Here is a 23965-nt window from a genome sequence, read left to right as displayed (position 1 = left end):
TTCACAAACTTTTAACAAAAATTAAAATATCTGAAAGTTAAATATGGTTTTTGACTTTTATAAAAACTGGCTTGTAGTTTGTACTTAAAACTTTTGTATAGGAGCCAATATCCTTTTAAAAAATGTTAGACCCCCTATGCCCTTAATCAAATAAAAAAATCAGGAAATATGTAACTTTAGCACTTATGTTTGTAGTGTTTAAAACTTTTCTGACTTAATTTATCAAAGTTAAATAGGAAAACATTTAAGCCTATTGCTAACTATTTTTATACATTTACAATTTTTAATTAATCAAGTGTAATATAAGAAAGAACATTAGCACTTGTTTTGTAATTTATGGATGTAGGTAATTTAAATAATAAACTTAACTTATGTTAAATAATGATACTCAATAATACTTAGGGCTGCATAATATAAAACTAGGCATGACATGAATTGACATATTTTATATAAAGAACAATTGCAAACATAACAACTGTTTAAAAAACATCATACTTTAGAAAATACTTTGAGTGTAGTCAAAACTTTTACACAAGAATCAATCTAGCAGGAATATACTTTGAAAATGTATAAAACAAAATAAGATTTAACTATATAGGAATTAAATAAACATCATATAAAAAGTAACATTGGTAAATAAATACTTAAAATAATACAAGAAAACAATATAAATGTCTTTTCTTAAATAGCATGTTTATTGCAGCAGGCTGTGGCTAGAATCTCCTTCACCACTCACCTTGACTGGTTTATGTTGCAGTTTTTTTAACTTCATTCAACATTACATCAGAAATTTTTCTTTATTTCTCCTTATCTTATCTTGCAACAGTATAACTATAACACTTGACTTTGCAAACTTTCTCTTAAACGCTTGAATGAACAATGATTTTAGCTCAAAACTTTCCATAAATTTTAATAAACAGTGGTCAAGTGTAACTTGATATTCTGTTACTATTTTATTATTTTCAATTTTCATATTTTAATTAATCAAATGTAAAATAAGGAAATTTGTAACTTTAGCACTAATGTTTGTTGTTTTTAAAACTTCAATATATCAAGTTTGAAAAAGATAAATATTTAAGCCACTTATAAAACCAACTAATATTGACTACTTTTGTATATTTTCAGATTTTAATTAATCAAATGTAAAATGAGAAAAATGTAGCTTAAGCACTCATATTAATTATACTTTTATAAGTTATTCAGATTTTAATTAATCAAATGAAAAATGAGAAAATATGTAACTTTAGCACTTATGTTTATTTTATTCAACATTTTCAGATTTTAATTAATCAAATGAAAAATGAGAAAATATGTAATTTTAGCACTTATGTTTATTTCATTTAACATTTCCAGATTTTAATTAATCAAATGAAAAATGAGAATATATGTAACTTTAGCGCTTATGTTTATTTTATTTAACATTTCCAGATTTTAATTAATCAAATGAAAAATGAGAAAATATGTAAATTTAGCACTTATTTTTATTATATTTAATATTAACAGATTTTAATTAATCAAATGAAAAATGAGAAAATATGTAACTTTAGCACCTATGTTTATTATTATTTAACATTTCCAGATTTTAATTAATCAAATGTAAAATGAGAAAATATGTAATTGTAGAATTTATTTTATTATTATTATTGTTTTTAGATTTTAATTAATCAAATGAAAAATGAGAAAATATGTAACTTTAGCACTTATGTTTATTATTATTTAACATTTCCAGATTTTAATTAATCAAATGAAAAATGAGGAAATATGTAACTTTAGCACTCATATTAATTATATTTTTATAAATATTTTCCAGATTTTAATTAATCAAATGTAAAATGAGAGAATATGTAATTTTAGAACTTATTTTATTATTGTTATTGTTTTCAGATTTTAATTAATCAAATGAAAAATGAGAAAATATGTAACTTTAGCACTCATGTGCGTTGGAATCTTGCAATCCTGCTCAGCTAATCAACCTAAAAAGTGAGTTATTGCCAAAAAAAATTATAATTTAAAGCTATTTTACAATTTTTATTTGCTATCTACATAATCTTATATTTATTAAAAAAGTTTTATGATTATAAAAGAGTTTTTTTATATTATATACAAAATTAATTTACATTTTATAAAATATTTTGACCTTTATAAAATAATTCTTCAATCAATAAAGTTTTAATCTTTACTTGGTTTTTTACAACAAAATAACAAAGTTTTGTGCCAAATAATGAAAATTTGCTTCAAATAAAAACTTTTATAGTTGTTTAACTTAAAATTGTTTTAAATTATTAAATATTAACTTCTGCAAAATTCATTTGTTATATTAATTTGTAACAAACAAGTATTAATGTAAAAATTTTAATGTTAAATTAATATTATATTATATAAATAAAAAAAACTCAAACAGGCAATTATAATATTGTTAGCTTATGAATTATATAATTGACTTAAATCGTATTGTTTTAATATACAATTTTATTCTAACTTACAGTGCTTATAAATATTGTGACTTTGAGTTTTCAGATAGAAAATTTTTTGCTTGGCAAATAACACAAAAACACCCCCTGCAAAATTTTAGCAAATTTAAAAACGTTTTTATAGAGAGGCTATTTTTGATTTTTTTGAAAACCACCCTAATGTAAACTGTATGGGACCAAAAAAAAAAAATTAATATTTTTTGCTGAAAATGTTTTACATGTGTCCAGTTATTACAAAAACACATTGTGCACAATTTAAGACAAATTTTAAGAACATTTTAATGAAAGCAATTTTTGATTTTTATGTAATTTTTATCCTATTTAGTAAGTTTTCTGGATTTTTTTTATCAAAAAACAAAAAATGCCATCTCTAATGAGGCTCTTACAACTTTTGCAAGATATAGCATGATTTTATCTAAATTTATTTTCAGGCAACTAGTAATAGTATCCACTGTTGATGGCAAACTGACCTCATTGGATGCTTCTGATGGTCGCGTGGTTTGGTCACGTGATTATGACAGTGCGCCTCTGGTGTCAGCTAGTATGAAACATCTTACACTGAAATTTGTTAGTTTGTTTATTGAGAAAACTAATTATTATGTGTCTTCGTGTCATTTTAATGAGTTAGTGTCAGTTTTGACCTTAGTTTAAGTACTAGTTAGATTTATTAGTTTAAAAACATCATTAAAACAGGGTTGCTAAAAATCTTGATAACCTGGAATTTGACAATTTAGGCTAAAAGACCTGGAATTTAAAACAAATTTTTCATGTTAAGTTAAAAAATTTTGATTCGACACAAAAAATTTATCATATAGATACAATTTTTTCTCATCACAAAATTTAAAAACACATTTTTTAAATGATTTTCTACTTTTTAACACAGTTTTTACCTTAAACTTAACAAAAACTAAAAATAGGCTCAAATATGTGTACTTTTAAAAACCTGGAGGAAATAAAACCTGGAGATATTTTGCTAAAAACATTTGGCAACCCTATTAAAAGGATTTTTTTGATTTGAAAAAAAGTTAGCTTAAAAAACATATCTTTAATAGAAAAATAGATTTAAGGCCATAGGGGGGGTAGGCCATGTTTTTTACAAGTTGATCTTATTTTATAGAGTTTTTACTAAGCTTCAAGTTGCTTTTTACCGTTTTTAAAAATTTGAATTAGTTTTTGAGATATGACCGGCCAAAGTCAGGCCGCATAACAGGTTCCTTATGGGGAAGGAAAAACTAAAACGGCGAAAAAAGACTAATGCATTCAAAATCTATCTCCTCCTTCATTTTTTAAGCAGTCTTCTTCAAACTTTTACAGTCTATTCTTTATACAATAACAAAAAAACGTTATTTGTGACTTTGAAAAATTTTAAGTAAAAATACATTTTTTTTGAAAAAAAAATTTTTTTTTGATAAAAAATAACTTTTTTTTTTTAATTTTTGTCATAAAATTTTTATTTCTTAAAATTATTAAAATTCACAAATAACGTTTTTTTCTCATAATGTAAGGAACATTTCCTGAAAATTTGAAGAAGGTTGCTTGAAAAATGAAGGAGAAGATAGATTTTAAAGTCCGTTTTTAAAAACTCGAGAAAAACGGCTTTAAAGTTACCCTTTAGATACCCTTTATAAAGACAACCCTTTATATAACCGGTCATAAAAAAAAAGTTACTTAATATTTTTTAAATCTAAAAAAAGCATCTGAAAGAATATGAAGTTTACTATAATATAAGTCTATATGTTATTTTTGGTCGAAAAATGGCTTCTACCCCCCCTATGGCCTTAATTTGTGCCATAACTTGATTACAAAACAATTTTTTATTTTTGTTTAAACACAAGTTTTAATTTTCAGGCTGACAAAGATTTGGAAATAATTCCTTCACTTCACGGAGGATTATTTAAACTTGATGGTGATTATTTAGAGGTTTATTTCTATATAGTACTTTTATGATTTATGATTTACTATAATATACACAAGTTTTGTTTAAATTTGAAACATCATTTAAGCAGGTTTAAATTTCTGTTGTTAACAAAATCCTATTTTGATAACAACCAATGCTATCAATTTTTACAATGTATAACTTGATTATTTTTCAGCCTTTTCCCTTCAAAGCAGAAGAAGCACTTGAGAATTCTTTTAATTCAGAGTTGAGGGAGAATTTGGTTGGAGGGAGGCAGTTTTCCACACTTGGTATTGATGCACAGACTGGAAAGTTAGTGAAATTGAAATAATTATGTGGAATACTATTTTATAGAAGTTTTAAAATCAGATTAAGAGTTTTAAATGTTGCTTAATTTTAAAAGTTAGTTAAATTGAAATAATTATGTTGATTTAGAAAATTTTTGAAATCAGATTGAGAGTTTTAATTTTTGCTCTTTTAATAAACCAAAAGTTTATATTTTATTTTAGTAACTTAATAATGGGAAGTTTTGAACTTTTGGTATTGAATGGTACAGTATTGATGCACAAACTGGGTAGTTTGAAGTTCATTTGCATACAAATAGAAATTACTACTTTTTTTATAATTTTAATGGGAATACTTACTAGAACTGTAACAAATTAATTGAAATATCCTTCTTAGCAATTAAGAATTTAAAAATATTATAGTAAGCGAAATCATATTTTTTATTAACCTCAATGAAAAACATTTGAAAAAATATTTAAAAATCATTTAAACAAGAGTTATTGGGCAATACACAAAAGAAAACTGAAACAAATATTAATAAAATATCATCTAATAAAAAAATATATATTTTAGTTTGTTGTACAAATCAACATTGGGCAATACACAAAAGAAAACTGAAATAAATGTTAATAAAATATCATCTAATAAAAAAAATATATTTTAGTTTGTTGTACAATGCAACATTGGGCAATACACAAAAGAAAACTGAAACAGATATTGATGGAGATGTTCTTGTTGTTAAAAAGAGTCAACTCACAGTCAGACATGTTGAAAGCAGAGATGGCCATGAACTGTTAGTTTTAGTTATATTTGTCATCTAATTTTTATTCATTAAGTTTTGAGTTTTTTTATTCTAAATTTACAGCAATATTTATACTTTATCCTTTGTTTTATAAAAATTATTACTAGTTTACAACTAATATTAAACATTTCTTTCACTATTTATTTAAAGAAAAAAAGAAAGGAAATAAGTCAAAATTCAACAAAATAAGTAGTTAGAATAAAGTTAGTTTTATAAAAAAAATAAAATTATCAACTTATTTAAAGATATAGAAATCATTTTTTTGTAATAATTTTAAGGGCATAAGGGGGATCAAACAATTTTTTTGTTACGAAAACTAATTTTAGACCTTGTATGAAAGCTATAATCATATACTACAAGATACTTTTCACAGAAAAAAATGTTTATTAATTTTTGAGATAGCAGCATTGGTTTGAAAAGATTCCGATACAAACGTATGGAGAAAAAGTTTTTCATTGCCTACTTTCTCCATATTTTCAAAAATTAACTTTATATATAAATAGATAGATAAAAATCTTTCTTCTTCCTCATTTTTAGGTCAATTAGCCTCAAATTTTCTGGAAATATTCCTTGCATAAATAGAAAAAGTCTTATTGTAAGATACTAAAAAAATCAAAATTTAAGCACTTCACGACCAAAGTTTAAAAAATTATCAATTTTTTTAAATTTCTTTATCAAAACTTTTTTTACTCAAAACAAAAAAAAATCAATAAAAGTTTGTGCTATATAATTTATTTAAACTTAAAAGTTTCATATAGATTGCTTGAAAACTAAAAGAAAAGATATGTTTTTAATGAAATAGTCTTTTTTTTTTCTTTTTTTTTTTATCCTTTCGTAAGTGAAATTTATAATTTATAAATTTATAATTTTGACTGTATCACAGTAAGTAGCTAACTAAGAATAGCTTAACAAAAACATACTGAAAACAGTATTTTTTGAAAATAAAATAATAATAGGATTTGTTAAATAAATTTATTTTTTATCGTTCTAAACAGGTGGAACTTCAAAGTTGGTGAAATTAATTTACAACTCTCTCAAGGGAAACAAATTGACAGTTCTAAATTGATTGGTAGCGGTGTAAGTTGAATTGTATATATAAAAAATTATCGTTTGTATAATTTAAAATAGTTATAAAAAAGATGGAATTTTTAGAACCAAATTAAAAAATGTTTAAAATTTATATTAACTTTTGTTAATATCTATTGATGTAAGCATATAAACAAGAAATAAACAGAATTTAGGCTTAAGTTATGACTTAAAGTTTTTTGTTTATTTTTAAAATACCTGAAATTAATGTTATTAGTGGCCTTTCAATGGTTTTAAAACAAGAGTTTTTTATCAAAGTTTAAATTAGAATTTAAGTTTGTTTGATGTAACCTAAACTTATACTTATTTAAATTCTTTTTTACAGAATTAACTATTTTTTTAATGACAGGAAATAACTGATGATATGATCTTCACAAAAAACCACATCGACAAAATAAAGTTCAATATTTCAAGAAAAAGTGTTGAATATATTGATGGCACTAGTGTTAGATGGCGGCATCAGGTATTTTTAATAATTTTTTGATAAGTTTAAAACATAGCAAGTTATTAAAATTATAAAACTGATATATTTTTTAAACAAAGTATATAGTATAAATTGAGACGTTTAGTTTAAACAGCATATAAACAAATACAATATATATACTAAATTAAAATATATTAAACTTTTATAAAAAATATTGGATTGTTGTTTATATAAGTAAAAAAACTATAGTAGGCTTATGTTGGTGATTGGTACATTATGTTTTTATTTTGTTTGTTATTTATTTTGTTTCAACTGACATTTTCAAAATTTCTAATAAACAGTTGAGTATATAACTGTTTTTAGTTCAAAAGCAAAAAATAAAAATAAGGCTTATGAACTAAATATGAAATTAGTTTTAAGAGATTATAAGTAAAATAGATATAATAAGATTTAGTTGTTCTACTAAGAGTTTTAATTTATTTAAATAGTTATTGTTTAGTTTGTCACCAGCAGTTCATAACTTGTACATTATAGTTTTGTCTGTTAATAAGGCATATTTGCAATATTTATTATTTATATGAATGAATATGATGAAATTCTGTTATTATAGTTCAAATACTTATGTTACAATTATAATCCACATAACTTTTTTGTATTATTTCAAAAAAAAGTTTAATCGGGTTAAAACCAATTACAACACTGTTATATTATGCAACACTTTCGATACTTGTAGAGTACTTGAATGTTTTATTGCAATATAGACTATGAAAAAATATTGTTTAACAAACCTATGATTAAATGGTTTTAGTTATTAATAAATTTATTATTTTAAATTCAAATAAACTGTAACCATGATTTAGCACTTAATCAACATATAAAAGTTGTAAAACATATAAATACTTATAACGCTTAATAAGAAAAAGAAAACTAAAACCAGTAAATGATTTATTTTAGTTAATGAGTAAATGAAATAATTTTTAGTTAAACTTGTGAGATATTCAATGATAAAATTAAAATGTTAAAAACTTTTTACGTACAATTTGCTTTTATTTTGTATTTTTTCATATGCAGAAATACACATAAGACTAAGTCACCAGTTAAAGTTTGTTTTTATTTTAAAAGTATTCTGCAAACGTTTAATTGCAACAAGCAGTTTCAATGAAATAACTTTAAGAAATCATAGCTAAGTATTCAATAATATCTTTTATATAATATATTTTAGTTTTTAAACCACATAGAATATAGTTCATATTAAACAATGTACTAAAACCATTTGATATTTTATAAGTAAATATGTATAATTATTTTGAACTATTTCTAATTATTTTTCAGTTTCAAAGTCATATATTATTATCATCATATTTATACTTTTAAAATGTTTTTATGAATTTTTAATACTTCAGTTTGGTAGCCACATAGCTTCTGCTTGGTTTCTTTCTAACAGTGAGCTCAAACCAATCGATATTTTCAGCCCAAAATTTGTACCCCAGCTGAGAAACGATCAAATCGGTCAGCAAACCAACACTAAATTCTCAATGTTTCATGGTTGGTTTGTTTAGTTTTATGAAATGAAAAAAGATACTGTTCTAAAATATAAATTTGCTTCGCATATATTAAGATCATATATAGACTTGTACATTGCAAAACTAACACTAAATTCTTAATATTTCATGGTTAGTTAACAAGCTTACATTAAAAAAATGTGGGAAAAAATTGTGGGGTACTTATGTGGTTTACTATACTAAAAATGAGTTTAAGTAATTTTTGAAGTACAAGCATATATTACAATATCATATTTGGTGTAGTTTTAAAACAAAAAATTTAACAGTGTTTATAAATTATTTAATGGTAATAATGCGCTGATATGTTAGAATTTGTTAGCTATTATGGGCTATGAAATAGTAGCTAATTAATTTAAAAATAATATTAATAAATCAGTATCAAACTTAACTATTCTTTAATGTTTAACCGAATCTAATAAGCTTTCATTAAAAATTGTTTAGTTTTTTCCTTAACATTCGTCATATGACTTGCAATTTACTTATGCAAAAAAGGAAGTTAATTGTTTTTAAATTGCGGCCTTGAGTTTGTTTTGATAATGTTATTGTTACAGCATTTTAATTTAAACGTTATCTTGAACAAATAATAACAAAAACCAGCAAACATTATAGTAACACTCTGCAAATATTTTATTTACGTTGTATACAAAAGTAAAAAGTTTACGATAACTTTACAGTGACAAAGATAACATACATAACATATTTTTAAACATAACTCTATTCTGTAAATTCAATAATTTATTTAAAATGTGGTATTTTTTGGAGGGATTGTAATCAATCATTAGCTTTTAAAGAAATGAATGTGCTACTATTTGTTATGACATTTGGCAATTAGTTTAATTTTTACAGAAATTTTTCATTTACCAATGCCACGTTTGTACAATAAAATTTACACATTTAGTTATACTCCCTGCAATTATTATTTAAAAACTATCTTATAGTAGACTCCAATATAAGTGATGTAATTAGTTATTGGCTAAATTAATCTTATTTACCAATAATACACATAAAAGTATTTATGTGGGTGTATTTATATTTAATCTAAAGCTTTATTAATTAACAAAGAGTACTATAAATGTTTCCAATAACAATGTTACTTTTGTACAGTTTAGCTTACACAGTTAGTTATATGCCCTTTAATTTTTTTTAATTGGTATTTTAAAGCAGGTTCAATTATAAATGATGTAATTCGTTTTTAGGTTAAATAGCAATACTTATTTACCAATAAACTTTTGAAGTGGGTGTACTCATACGTAGTCCAAAAACCCACAAAAAAGTATAAAAAATCTACGTAAACTTACTAGCATCATGTCAGCCCACTTTAATGTATACGTAATTTAGTTGAAATAATAATAATTAATAGCAAAAAAATTATAGCTAATTATATTAACACACGTGTTTTTAAATGCTATTTGGATGAATTGATTTTTTAAAGTTTAAAACCTACCTATGTTCTTTGCACAAACAAATGTATTAATTATTAACGTTTTGTAAGAGGTCATTTAGCTCTCCATTCTGAAATAATACTAAGTATTAGTTTTTTGTGTTTGGTATCCCATGAATTTTAGATGATAATATTGTGTTACTTATAAAGATATAAAGTTTGATTCTTAAAAAATTAAATTCAATACAGGAAGTTATATAAACTGTTCTTTTGTTATCAAATGTATGCACATAGAGCTTGTGCAAACTTAAGAAAGTCTTATGTAAATAATTTTAAGTAAACAAATTATGTAATCCTTTTTTGTAAATTTAAGTAAATTCTTTGATTATTTCAGGTTTTTACTAATTGGCTCTTTTAGATTATTGTAAATATATAATGATAAATAGAGAATTACATCAATTTATTTCTTCTGTAGTCATATATTAATTAGAACCGGCAAAAATTATGGTAACCCTCTGCAAATATTTTATGAATGATATTTATATAAGTTTTTAACTATACTTTATGTGCAAATTGTAGTAGTAAAAGTTCTATGAAAGTATGGGATTAAAAACATGTAAAAACTTATTTTAGTTTCAAGAGCATAACAATTTCAAATTAAACAAGTATAGTCCAGTAAATAAATGATGTAAGAACTTTACTAACTCTCTAATTTTTTAACAATACGTTAAGAGGGTACTTGAATTTGTTAACAAAAGTTTACTGCAAATAGAAAATTACATCATTTTTATTGCAATCAATTCTTAAACTGGGGTAGTTATAGAGTTGTTAGACAGTTTTTATGACCAGAGTACATAATTAAAAAGCTGAATACAAGCTTTTGTAATACAACTTTATATGATATATATCTTCTTTAGTTAAATGAACACATCTTTTCCAACCTAATAACTTATAAATAATTTATTTATACGTATTGCAAATAAATGATGTAATCCTTTTATTCCAAACTCTTTAGTTTATTCCACAAAACTTAAGAGGGTACTTGAGTTTATTAACAAAAGTTTTTCTATAAATAGAAGCATTACATCATCTTTTAGGTTGCCAAACAAAAAAATGTCAGTTTTTTGTTAGTATCTATTTATAGAAACTTGTTATAGCCAGTAAGTTATGTTCAACTCACACTTTAAAGAAAAGATAAAGTATACTAAAGTGATCCAAAATCGTTATTAAAGAAACTGAAAGAAAATAGTTTTTTAAATACAACTTTGTAGGATATATCTTTTTTAGACAGCTGTACCCTTTTTTTAACCTAAAAGTACCCTGTATAAATATTGGTTTTGAAACGTGTTAGTAGTTTCTATGTAGATATTCTAAAGTAAATAAATGATGTAATCCCTTAATGAAAACTCTTTAATTTGTTCCACAAAACATTTAAAAGAGTACTTCATGTTATTAACAATAGTTTCCCATAAATAGAAAACTGCATCATTTTTTAACAACCAATTTTTACTTTGTGGCCAATATACAATTATTAGGCAATTGTAGCTACCATAAAAAAGTTTTAAAAAATGAATAAATATGAGGTTTCATAATACAAAACCTTTTTTGGTCAAATATACTTAATTTTTCCAACCTAAAAAACCCTATATAAATGTTTGAAAAAAATTGTTTTATTTTTAGTTTACAAATAATTTCTCTATAGATTTTGTAAAGTAAATAAATGATGTAATCCTTTTATGAAAAACTCTTTAATTTGTTCACAAAACATTTAAGAGGGTACTTGAATATATTAATAAAAGTTTTTCTATAAATTGAAGCATTAAATCATTTTTTTTGCTAAACAAACAAATCTCAATGTTGTTGATATCTATTTTTAGAAACCTATTTTAAACAGGAAAATATGTTTAACTATCATATTATGAAATTACTGTATTATAAACTATTGTCAGAATTACCTTTAAACACCTCAGAGTTAGATCAACAAAAACTTAAGAAAGTCCTCAGAATTGATACAAAAGTTTAAAAATTATAAAAAGAAGGTAAACCTATTTGCTTTGACCTGAATTTTTGAAGTACAACATAAACAACTAATTGTATTATACCAATCAGAGTTTTATAGTTGAAAACATCATTTTACGTAATTACAAACTATATTTAAGAGATTAGATTGGATAATAATCACATAATGACAAACTATCACAGTCAAAATTTAATTCAGCTATCCATTAAGTAGGGTACTTGTAAAACTTATTACAATATAACTGCATTATCACATGAATAACGTAATTAAATAAACACTTTAGTGGTTGTTAATAAATATTGTCAGAACAAATAAAATATTTCTCTTTAATCAATTACGTTATAAGTTTGTTTGTTTTGGTATTGTTTGTACAGTATATGCAGTAATTTGTACTTTATTATTATAATGTGCATTTCTAAAATTTACATTATTTACTATTATCACATGAATACACTCTAATTTCTAGTTTTGTTATAATAATATACTGAAACTTACACTATTTACAAATCAGTAATGATTCTTAATCTTTTTAATTGACTTAATTGCTTATTTATGTACAGTTAGTTTAATTATTATTTAACTTTTTACATTGTTATTATTATATTTATTTTAATATAAATTACAATTCTTACTAATGCCATAAAACCAAGCTATGGCATTTTTTAACTACCACAAATGTTTACATCAGACATTTTAGACCAGTATATACTTTTAAACTATTAAATCAATTTATAATTTTTTTACAATTTGATTAAAACACATATGAATAAAAAAACATTACTTTTATCACATTTACAGGTTCCTTCAACGACCAGCCATCTGTTCATTTTATATTTTGTTATTTATAACGAATTCTTTTCATGTATACTTACAGTTATTATACCAATAGTTTATTTATTTATTAATTGTATATTAATTTTCAGGTTACTTCAATGAACAAGCATTTGTTCATTTATCTGAAGACATGCAAGTAGCTTATAATGCAATAATTGCATTGCAAAAGAACTCTCCTAAGTTTGTTTAATTATAAATATAATAATTAATATTTATCAAGTACTTACTATGAAAAATAGCCTATAATGCAATAATTGCTATGCAAAAGAATTCACCTAAGTTTGTATTTTTATACAATATTTATTTAATTTGTTGTTTATTTAATATTGTACTTAAATTTCTTGCTAGTAAATGAACGTAATTTGTGTTTAAGTGTTTTATTTGTTATTTATAAAGCTCAAGTTCATTTTATCAATACAGCAGACAAAACACTATAGTAATAAGTACGCTTCTATTTTTAAAACAAAATATTTGAAAATTGTCATCTGTAAAAGTGTTAGAGCAAGTTTGCAAAACATGTCCCACTTTAAAATTTTACAGTTGAAATTTTTTGAAAAAATATGTACAAAAATTCCCCTTGGGTAAACTTTAAGCTAATTTTTTATGGGAACAATAATTTTAAAAGTAAGGAAATTTTTGCACTTACACCAAATTCTTTCGCAAACAAAATAAATAAAATCTATAAAAAATTGATTTCAATAAAGTTTTAATTATTCGAAATTTGTTTGTTCAAAGTATAAACTAGGTTTTTGTAATTAAAGTTTTTGTTTGCTACTGTACACTATACTTGTGAAAAACTTAAAAAAAAAGATTGAAACTTTTCTAAAATTTTTACAGTTGAAATTTTTGAAAAAATTCTTTCAAAAATACCCTTGGGTAAACTTTTTGCTAATTTTTTTATGGGAACGTTTGAACAATAATTTCAAAAGAAAAGAAAAATTTTGCACTTACACCAAATTCTTTTGCAAACACAATAAAACATATCTATAAAAGTTTGATTTCAATTTTATTTGTTTTAAATTTGTTTGTTAAAAGTATAAATTAGTTTTCTGTACTTGAAACTTGCACTTGCTAAGTTATACATTATGCTTGTGAAAAAATTAACAAGTAAACTAAAAAAATAAATTTATCATTGAAATGTTAAGACTTTGATTACAATTTTTCATTTTTAATATTAAATTAAAACTTAGATCAATTCAAATAAACTCTTTAACTTTTTTTCTACAGCACATTCAGACCGAAATTGAAACTGTTCACCAAGCCATCGAAAAGCACCATTGGAGCTATTGGTAACAACGAAAATAATATAAATACAGAGACTCAATTACAACCTTATAAGCCTACTAAAATTAAACGTTTGTTTTTATATATAATACTGGTATTAGTGAAAAAAACGATGTTTGTTATTTACTTGCATTTTCAAATTTAAAAATAATAGTATTTTTAATACTGAAACTCAATTGCAACCTTATAAACGTCGGTTTCTTTAATATAGTATTAAAAGTATATAAATACGCTTAAAACCTTAAAAAGTTCCTAAGATTTTACGTTTGTTTTTAATTTAATTTTAATTTTGTTTAAAGTATTTCAAAAATAAAATACAATATTTTTTAATTTATTACAACTAAACTTATACTTTTGTTATCATTTTTGTATAAAATGTGTATAAGTTTTAGGTAAACTTGACTGGTTTTAACTTCAATGTCAAAGTTTTTAATTTAAATTTATCTTAAAAGTGGTATTTCAAGTCCACCGAGAAAAACTTTAAGTAATTTTACCTTTACCTACTTAGATTAAAGACTAATCAATAATTTGAAAATTTGCTTGTTTTATTTAGTAATGTAAAAACTTCTGAAGTAGTTTTAAAATAATTTAACTAGTAGTTTTATAGAAAAACAAAAAAAAATTGAAGCTTCTTTTTTCTACAGCACAGAAAGTTTTTGTAAACAAATTTTACAACATTTAAAACTTAAAACGTTTTTGTAGTTAGGTATTCTATATTTTCTATGAAAATATATTTTATATTCAGTTTATATTCGCAGGTGATGAATTTTTGTATGGAGATTTCGATCAGCTGACTGATATAATTGAAAATTCAAATAACAATCTAAAGTATTTGCCAAATTCAAATGTGCACAGTTCTCAGTAAGCTTTTTGTTATGTACTATTGTTTATAATTATTGATTGAAAATGAAATGTTGCAAAATGTAGTAACAAGCAAGTAAGTATTAATATTATATAAAAGTTACCAAGTATTTAACTCAGTGAAATCCTATTTATTTATTTTTAGAACATATTTAATAATTCTTTTAAATCAATTAATCAATAGTGAGGTTTTATATAAATATGGATTAAAACCTTAAAGTTTAAAAAAGCATACGATTAAAGTACACGTAAGCTGAACTCGCTTATTATATATAGATGACGTGTCTATTATTAGAAACATTGTTCTTAAAATAACTGTGAAAGCTTTTGTTTTTGTGATTTAAAAGGTTTTGAGTGGCTTTTGTTATTTTTTTTTTTACGTGCTTTTAAAAAAGTGTTTTGTTTATTAAATTAAAAAAAATAATAAACTTATAATAAATAATAAAAAAGACATTTGTGTATATATGTATACTGAAACAGCATCATTGAAAGAAACGTTTTGTAGCTATATCAAAAATGCAAACTAAATAAAGACATACATTTTTAATTTACAAACAAAAATATAGTTCTAAACTTTCACAAAAAAATAAATACTTTAAATAGTTTTTTATTAAAAGGTATTTGTAACTTTTAAAGTTGAATACCGTTCAAAAATAACTCAACACCGATAAGAAGTTTATCTAAAATTAAAAATGACTATAAAAACTTCTTAAGTTTGAGAATAATTATATTTAACCTATATATATTTTTTTTAATTTAAACTTTTATTTGTACACAATACATTAATAGTTAAATTAATATCAATCGTTCAACTCACATAAGTTTACAAACTTTAATTTTTACAGGTCTAGAAACTCAAATTATATTTTACAGAAATTTTATTATAAATAATATATAACGACAGTATAAAAACAGAATTCAATTTTCTCGTTTTACAAAATAATCTTATATATACAGATCTAGGAACCCAGCAATATTACAAAACGCAACTTGTGGTCATGATAATGAAAGTATACCTTACTTGTCAAAACTTCTATGGATCTTAATTGGTATCATTACTATTATAATGTACAACTTTTATTTCTTGCTGGATGGAGTTAAAGATTATTTGAAAGTCAGTTTAGTTTTACTGTTTTGTGGTAGCTTTTTTTTGTTTATCATTTGTATTTCTTTCGTATAATTTACTTAAAAACATAGATTTTTGTAAATTACAAGTAAATAGTCTTCTTAGAATTTGAACAGTTTACACAATTTAATCAAATTTTTAGACACTGCTTTAAATTTTACCAGATTTCTTAAACAAATTTTTGTTTTTAATGATCTTTTATTTTTTTTTGTTTTAAATCAAGTATGAAAATTAATTTTTTTTATAAAATTATATTTTTTTAACAGCAAAGTGTTGGTAAACCAAAAGAAAACACAACAACCGCAAATAAAGTTGAAACAGAAACTTTAGAGTACGAAAAAAAAGTTGCTTTAGATATACTGAAAGCAAAAGATGAAAATACAAAAGAAGATGAGAATTTTGAATCGAGATTTCAAACCGATTTCACCGTGGTTGAATGCCTCGGTAAAGTTAGTCTATCTCTATATCAATTGTTACAAGTTATATTATACAAAAATTATTTTAAGTAATGACTTGAATTGGAATAGTTGTTTATACTTAATTCAAGTAATTAAAAGTTAACTTTGTTGTGTTTATTGTAAAAAATATTTAAAAAAGGTTTTAACAAAAATAAATAAAAGTATTAACTTAGTTTTTTAGAATTTTTAGAAATTTATTTCAAAATTACATTATGCTTCAGTGTTTTCCAAAATAAAGTTTAAATAAATACTTATGGAATCTTTTTTAATGATAATTCTTTTTTAAGCCATAAACGCCGTTTAAAGTTATATATGTTAAGCTGTATTTAAAACAATGTTATTGGAAAAGCTCAAATTTGAATTTCTATTTCCATTTTTTTCAACATAATTATTTTTTATTACAGGGTGGCTTTGGAGTTGTCTTTAAGGCTCAGAATAAAATGGATGATTGTTTTTACGCTGTTAAAAGAATTTTGTTGCCTGATAGGTTTGTTTATAAAAAGTGTAAAATTTAAAACTAATGTTAAAGTTAGTTTAAAAAAATATTTTTTTTAAAGTTAGAATAACTCTTTTACTTATCAAAATAAGTTTACAAAAAAAAAAATAAAATTTTTTTTTTCCTACTACTAAACTAACTTTTTTAGTTTATAAAGTAAAAGAAACAAGTAAAATACTTTTGACCAAGGTAGAGTGTATGTTTTGAAAGCTTTTTATAAATAACTTATAAAAGACATGTAATATAAACAATATAATTATATGTGTTTTGTTGTATTAGCCAATGAACTTTTTTTTGAAATTTATATGTATAGCCCTTGAAGTATGTAAGAAAATTAAGGGAAATTTATTTCACGAGTTCTATATGTTTATTTTCAATTAACACTTATATAATTTAGAAAGTGTAACGATACAAACCTCATAACAAAAGTTTAAGCAAGGTAATTTTACGTTAAAACAGTTTAAATAAAAAAATTGTCATTAAATTTGTTATCTATAATATTGTCCATAACTTATACATGTTTTACTTAAAACTTAGGTTACTATGATTGTATATAGCAATAATGACAAACAAAGTTATGTTTTTAAGTATTGGATAACTTATCTTTCAATTTATAACATATGACTTCAGAAACAACAAGTTAAATCATTCTATTTAATTTACTGTAAAGAATTGTAATGGGATTTTGTGGTAGCATAGTTACATAATTTAATTTAGATATCAACCAAAACTTTTTTTGGTTTGATAAATCAATTATGTGTTTGCTGTAACAATATTTCATTCAAATTCGTTTTATAACTGCAACTTATTATAACTAAATAGTTTTAAATGTTTGAGAAGTGGTTAGTGTGTAATGTAAGCAATAATAAATGTATATAATATGTAACTAATAGAATTCAATGTTTGTATAAAAAATCGTGTAAGCAATCAAGTATAAGTTCATCAGTCTTACAACATAATCCAATCAATTAAAATTGATCATCCAAAAAGTTCAACAAAAACCAATTGAAGCACATTATTTCGCACTGTTTCGCATATCATCTTATCACAAAATGGTATAAGTTCAAGTGACAAAGTTAAGTAACAGCACTAAGTTCAGTTAGATCGCCCGAGTATTGTTTGAAAAACAATTGAAATGCTTATACAAAAATTAACAAATTATTAACCATAAAAAAACTTTATTTTATACTTTTTACAGCATCAGATCAAGGGACAAAGTGAAACGAGAAGTGACAGCACTAGCACACTTAGATCATCCGAATATTGTCAGGTATTTTCAAGCTTGGTATGAAACTCCACCTAGAAACTGGCAGAAAACTCAAGATGAACTACTGCAGAAACAGTGCGGGTAAATTTTGTTTTTCATAATTATATGATAAATAAATATGATAAATAAATGGTTTGAATTAACCAGGTTTTGTCGTTTAGTTATCAAGAAGTGTTGTTTGTTTAACTAATGAGTACAAACTACGCAAATTTTAAGATATTCAGACTTTTCTTTGGTATTTTAACATATACACACTGTAGTTTAAATTGTAAAAATTTTAATTTAGTGGATTAAACTTTATAATAAAAAACACAACTTTCTAAGATAAGCAATTTTTCCTTTTGATATGTGTTCAATTATAAACTTCACAACAGAGCTTGGAACTCTGAAAGTTTCACTGCAACAGAACTCACAACTCCCACTACTAATATGACGTCACAACTAGCTTCTATGACGTCACAGTTGCAAAGCATGACACCTCACATTACGTCACAAAGGTCCATACTGAAATCACTGAGCCATGAAGACCAGAACAGACCAATGAGAACGACGCACGCGTACAGAAGGCAGTCAAGCGTGAACTTTAAGTTGGGAGAAAGTCAAGATATAGTTCAAAAGTCACCTTTTATGACATCACAGAACAGAAATGGTCTAATGACGTCACAAAGGTACGGTGGCGGGGATTTCTGCATGAAACTCGAAGAATCAACGGCGGCAGAAGGTTATACTTCTTTGAGTACTTCATCGAAATTTTCAAACTTCTAATTTTTTAATTTAAAAGTTTCTTAGTTTTTCTCATAGCTTTGAAATAAAAACATCAATTCCTATGATACATAGTTAGTTTTTTATTTATTTGTGCAGTTTAATAATCTAATGTATACTAACAGCTGAATCTTTTGATTCAAACGCATCTGATGACGACACTGAAAGTTGGGCTTCTAGCGATTGTAACGTAATATTCGCTCATAAAAGTGATGATGACGAATCTGCGAAAAGCTGGGCTGGAGAACAAAAGTTTGTAAAATTTTTTAAACTTTTTCTCTTAATATCTGGAAATAAAAATAATGGTTTTATAAAAAAAAAATATTATTTAAAAAAGTTAGGTTTATCTTTAAAGCATTTTCTAAAAACAGTAATAAGCTAAACAGATTCGTCATTATGAGTAGAAGTAGTCATATTTAACTTAATGTTATTTATCTCCAGCAATTTTTCCGACTTCAACTATTATGACGACGAATCGAGTTCCATGGGTATCGTTTTCGATTCCCGCGCCCATAACAACCAGGATACTCATAACAACCAAGAGGATACCCATAATGATCAGGATTTAGGTGGTTGGAATACTGAAGATCTCAATGAAACGACAAATGGTTTTCAGAAAAGTTTCAAAGATTCGGAGAATAAAAGGATAAGAAGCAAATCTGAATGTAAGTTGAAATAATAGAAATAAAAGTTAAAAAAATAATTAAAAGGTTTACGTTTTGTTTAATGATAAAATTTTAATAGATCTAAATAAGTAAAAATAACATCTAAACATGTAGTTGAGTTCATATTCGTCTTTAAAAAGTTATAATCTTTTAAATATACTTTTCTATTTTTAGTCTTACAGCTGTTGTTAAATCGTACTAATTAAGTACATATGTGGACTTTTATAAATTTCGAAATTGTTAATTTCTGATTAATTCAAAGGTTCAAAGTTCAAGATTGAACGTGAAACATCCAAAAAATCAATTCAACAAAGGAGAATGCTGAAGAGAAAAAGTTCAACAATGCTATTCACAAGACAGTCTTATCTATACATACAGGTTTGTAGAATATACTCAAAAATTTTGTATTAGTATTGAAAAAAAATTATATTTAATTTTATTTTACTCATTAACTTTGGTTAGCTTGTATTATTATCTTTATGTTATCATGTTTACACTTTTATTTGTTATATTTTTTGTAATAAAACTTTGCTTTAAATAGTTTATCTAAATTTTTTGTTTTAAATTTTGTAAAAAAGCATTGATTTTGTACATGTTCTGTTTTAGTTCACAAGCTCTTAACTGTAATGAAGTAACTAATAATATGTTTAATTGCTCAATTTTTCTTACTGTATTAACAAGTGAACCTTATTTGTATTAATTTTCCACACAGATGCAACTCTGTAGAGATGACAATCTTCACAACTGGCTTGAAACTAATAATACAGCTGAAAAGAGAAATTATCAAGAAAGTATTGATATTTTCAAACAAGTTAGAAAAAAATATTTAAGTTTTATTATCAAATAATGTCTTATATTCAATCAAATAAATTAGTTGATGTACTTATTGCTCTAAAAAATGTCTTGGTATATTGAAATAAGTTGATTTGACTTATGTAATCTTAACTAACTTAACCGATATAATAAGTTTTTTTTCTAATAAACAACAAAATCTCTATCAAATAAAACTAGTTAAAACTGCTAATAATGTTATCTTTTTGTAATATTCATTAGTTTAACTTGGTATGTATCATTTTAAAGTTGTTCTTCAAAACTTTTAACATTTATTATACGCAACAGAATCTTTTAGTTTAATTTTTCAAAGTATTGAATTCTTCTTACCAAATTAATTGTATAATTTCTTTATATGTATTAAGTAGAAGTAAAACTGATTTTCAAAGTTAGTACGTGTAAAAATAAAGACGAGTATAAAAAAAAGTAAGTCTACGCAAAAATTAACCTTTAAATTCTGTTGACTGCAAAATCAAACCTATATACCAATTCACTTATACAACCACTATATAACCTATCTCTTATCAAACAATAAAATTAACAAAATAAATAGAGTAGGGCATAATAATTACTTGTTTAAATATTTATTCAGGTAACATCAGCAGTAGTATACATCCACCAATCCAACCTTATTCATCGCGATCTTAAACCATCCAACGTATTTTTCTCAACCCAGACAGGGCAGGTAAATGATAAGTAATAATAAAACATAATATTAAGTTACTAGGTTAAATTGTAAATATAAAAGCAATAATAACCAAGAATTATAAGTATAATAAGTAATAATAGTATTAAATGCAAATAAAAAAGTATTTTAAAAAATAATACAATTACCCAACAGGTCAAAGTTTAAATAATAATTATTATTATAAATACATTACTATCAATCAAAGGTAAAAGTTGGTGATTTTGGACTTGTCACTTCGTCATCTCACCAAAAAGTCCCTGATGTATCGAGTTTCACTCCTCGGAAATCCCCCGATATGAACCACACACAGCAAGTTGGAACAAGAATGTATATGGCTCCCGAACAAGTGAGAAACTTATATCTTTTTAGCTTGTGTTCTGCTGATGAGAGTCGCTCGGAATACATTTACTCTTTTGTTTTGTTTATCTTATTCTGTTGCAAGATTATTTGAAAAAAAACTATAAATATTGTCTAAATTATATTTATTGTTCATTAAGTTGAATCGGAATGTAAATGTTCACTTAGTTAGTTTTAAAAGTTAAGCATTTTGTACGTATTAGGTCTTATGATACTTGAATTTATCCAACATATATTTTTCTATTCCCAGATGACCAGTAAGAGATATACGGATACGGTAGACGTTTGTGCACTTGGATTGATATTATTCGAGTTGTGTTACCCATTCAGTACAGGAATGAAAAGAATGCTTAAATTGAAGGATGCCAGAAACCTGAAATTTCCTGAAGGATTCCAGCAAGAAAAACCTAAAATGGTTAGAATTTTTAATTTGATTTGTTAAGTTGTAGTTTTATTAGTTCACTGAAATTAGGATAAAATAGAATGATTTTTTATTACTTTAGCAGGCTATATTGAATACATTTATCTTTTTAATTAAAAAATACCTTACAAGTTCAAAATTTCCTCAAATATAGTTTTAACTCTGTATACTTACTTGCACACAATAAAATACACATTATTTTGTTTTAACCATTTTCTAAAAAGCTCTGTCCATTTTTGAGTATTCTAATAATCAAATTTTATATCTATGATGAAGTAAGTTGAGGTTGTTACGTAGATATTGTTCTGTGAAAAATATCACGAAACTAAAACATAAAGTGGAAAAAATTATTTAACAACTGTGTTTATAATTCTTTAAAATACTGAGTAAATATATTATTTATTCAGGTCGAATTTATAAGTCAAATGCTAAACTAAGAAGCCAGAGAAAGACCAAACTCAAAGAAAGTTTTAGAATTTATTAATAGTTTGGATGACGTATAAATACAGTTTATTAATATATTTTTAATAAGCGTATTCACTTTTTTTGTCTTACAAAATAAAATAATTTTAAGAAATTAAGCCTTATAAAAGATTTTAAATTCATATGCAGCTTTATTTCTAAATAAAACACCTCAACAGTAATTATTAAAAAAAAGTTTTAAGCAAGTTTAAGATTAAAAATATTATTTAACTTACATATTTGAAAAAGATATAAATTTTTTTGTTATTTAATGATTTATTATACACTAACTTTTATCAAACGACTCTTAATTTTCGAAAAGTTAAACTTTCTTTAATTTTCTAACATTTCATTAGTTATGTAATTTAAATTATGATTTTAATGTAACATACTTTTTATAAACTTCAGTACCCATAACTATCAAAAATGTTTTTGTTGTAAAATAAATAGTTAAACTTTTTACACTTTATTAATTGCTGACATTGACTGTTTATTTCTATATAGTGATTTATTTTGTTTTGTATTTTTATTGTGGCTTACTATAAATTAGTGTTTTGTTTTACTGCTAAAGTTTATTTACGATCAAATTCATTTGTGTCTTTCAATTTACAATCATAAAAAATTGACCGTTTTTGATATTTTATACGTTTTTGAAAAATGTAAAGTTTATATGCATTTTGTACAATAAACTGTTAAATGCCATTTTTCGTAGAATAAGATATAAAATAAAGTAAGTTAATGAGTCTAAACTTACACAAAATTGATAACTATAGTTTGTTGTTACAGTTAGATTAAAATGTAAAATCAAAGTTTTTTTTTTCAATTTTCTTCCATATTTTCAAACAACTAATTAGTTTCAAGTTATTTTTAAAAATCAAATAACCCATTGTAGTACTAAAAATAAATGTACAATATAAACTGTGTACGAAGATGTATATTAATTACTTGGTAAAAAAATTACCGTAGAATTTTTTAAAAGCTACTGTAAAAGTTACAACATATTATGTTTCTGTTTATACAACTCCTCTTTTTTCGTTAGGTTTACGCAGGACTATAACTTTGAAACTTTGTCATTCAAAAGGTTAATTGAGCGTTGATGGTTAAAGAATGCTAGATAATAAATGCTCTTAAGTTTTATAAAATATTCTATTAAATCACACTTGTTTTGTACATGAGTAACAAAAATGTCCTGTTTTGTAAATAGCTGGAATAAAAAAGATTTTGTTCACTTTGCAATTTAGAAAAACTATTTGTAAAAATTATTTTGTGCCAACTACAAATTTTATAATAAATAGGTGTATTCAAACAGAATTTATGAGCTGTAACACTTCAATTAAAAAACAAAGCTGTTAAGGAACTGAATAAAACTTTATTAGGTCATATTAGTCTTTTATATATATAAGCTTGGATATTTTTAATTCGAAAATTCTAAACTATTATTGAGCAATAAAAAATAAGATCCAAAACAATTTGATTTAATAAACTATTGTACAAAGTAACCTTTTGGTTATCAAGTCGTACACCA

At 23.8% G+C, this 23965-nt stretch overlaps 1 protein-coding gene across 1 annotated transcript; it reads left to right on the top strand.

Moving 5' to 3' along the window:
* The first annotated feature begins 1882 nt into the window (after positions 1–1882).
* LOC145831532 (eukaryotic translation initiation factor 2-alpha kinase 3-like) lies at positions 1883–22730 on the top strand. Its single transcript, XM_082938812.1, has 24 exons — positions 1883–1980; positions 2903–3038; positions 4320–4391; positions 4565–4680; positions 5318–5446; positions 6451–6532; positions 6891–7004; positions 8369–8510; positions 12852–12942; positions 13990–14117; positions 14805–14907; positions 15865–16021; positions 16300–16482; positions 16896–16978; positions 18186–18335; positions 18629–18975; positions 19142–19268; positions 19458–19681; positions 19944–20059; positions 20394–20492; positions 21105–21197; positions 21406–21546; positions 21808–21972; positions 22386–22730. The coding sequence occupies exons 1-24, from the start codon at positions 1907–1909 to the stop codon at positions 22413–22415; spliced, it is 3102 nt and encodes a 1033-aa protein (XP_082794938.1). The 5' UTR covers positions 1883–1906; the 3' UTR covers positions 22416–22730.
* Positions 22731–23965: the final 1235 nt, after the last annotated feature.

This window comes from Thalia democratica, chromosome 3, assembly GCF_965202585.1.
Source record: "Thalia democratica chromosome 3, ktThaDemo2.hap1.1, whole genome shotgun sequence".
Classification (NCBI taxonomy): domain Eukaryota; kingdom Metazoa; phylum Chordata; class Thaliacea; order Salpida; family Salpidae; genus Thalia; species Thalia democratica.
The sequence above is the reverse complement of the archived record's forward strand: the minus strand, read 5'-3'. Positions and strand labels throughout refer to the sequence as shown.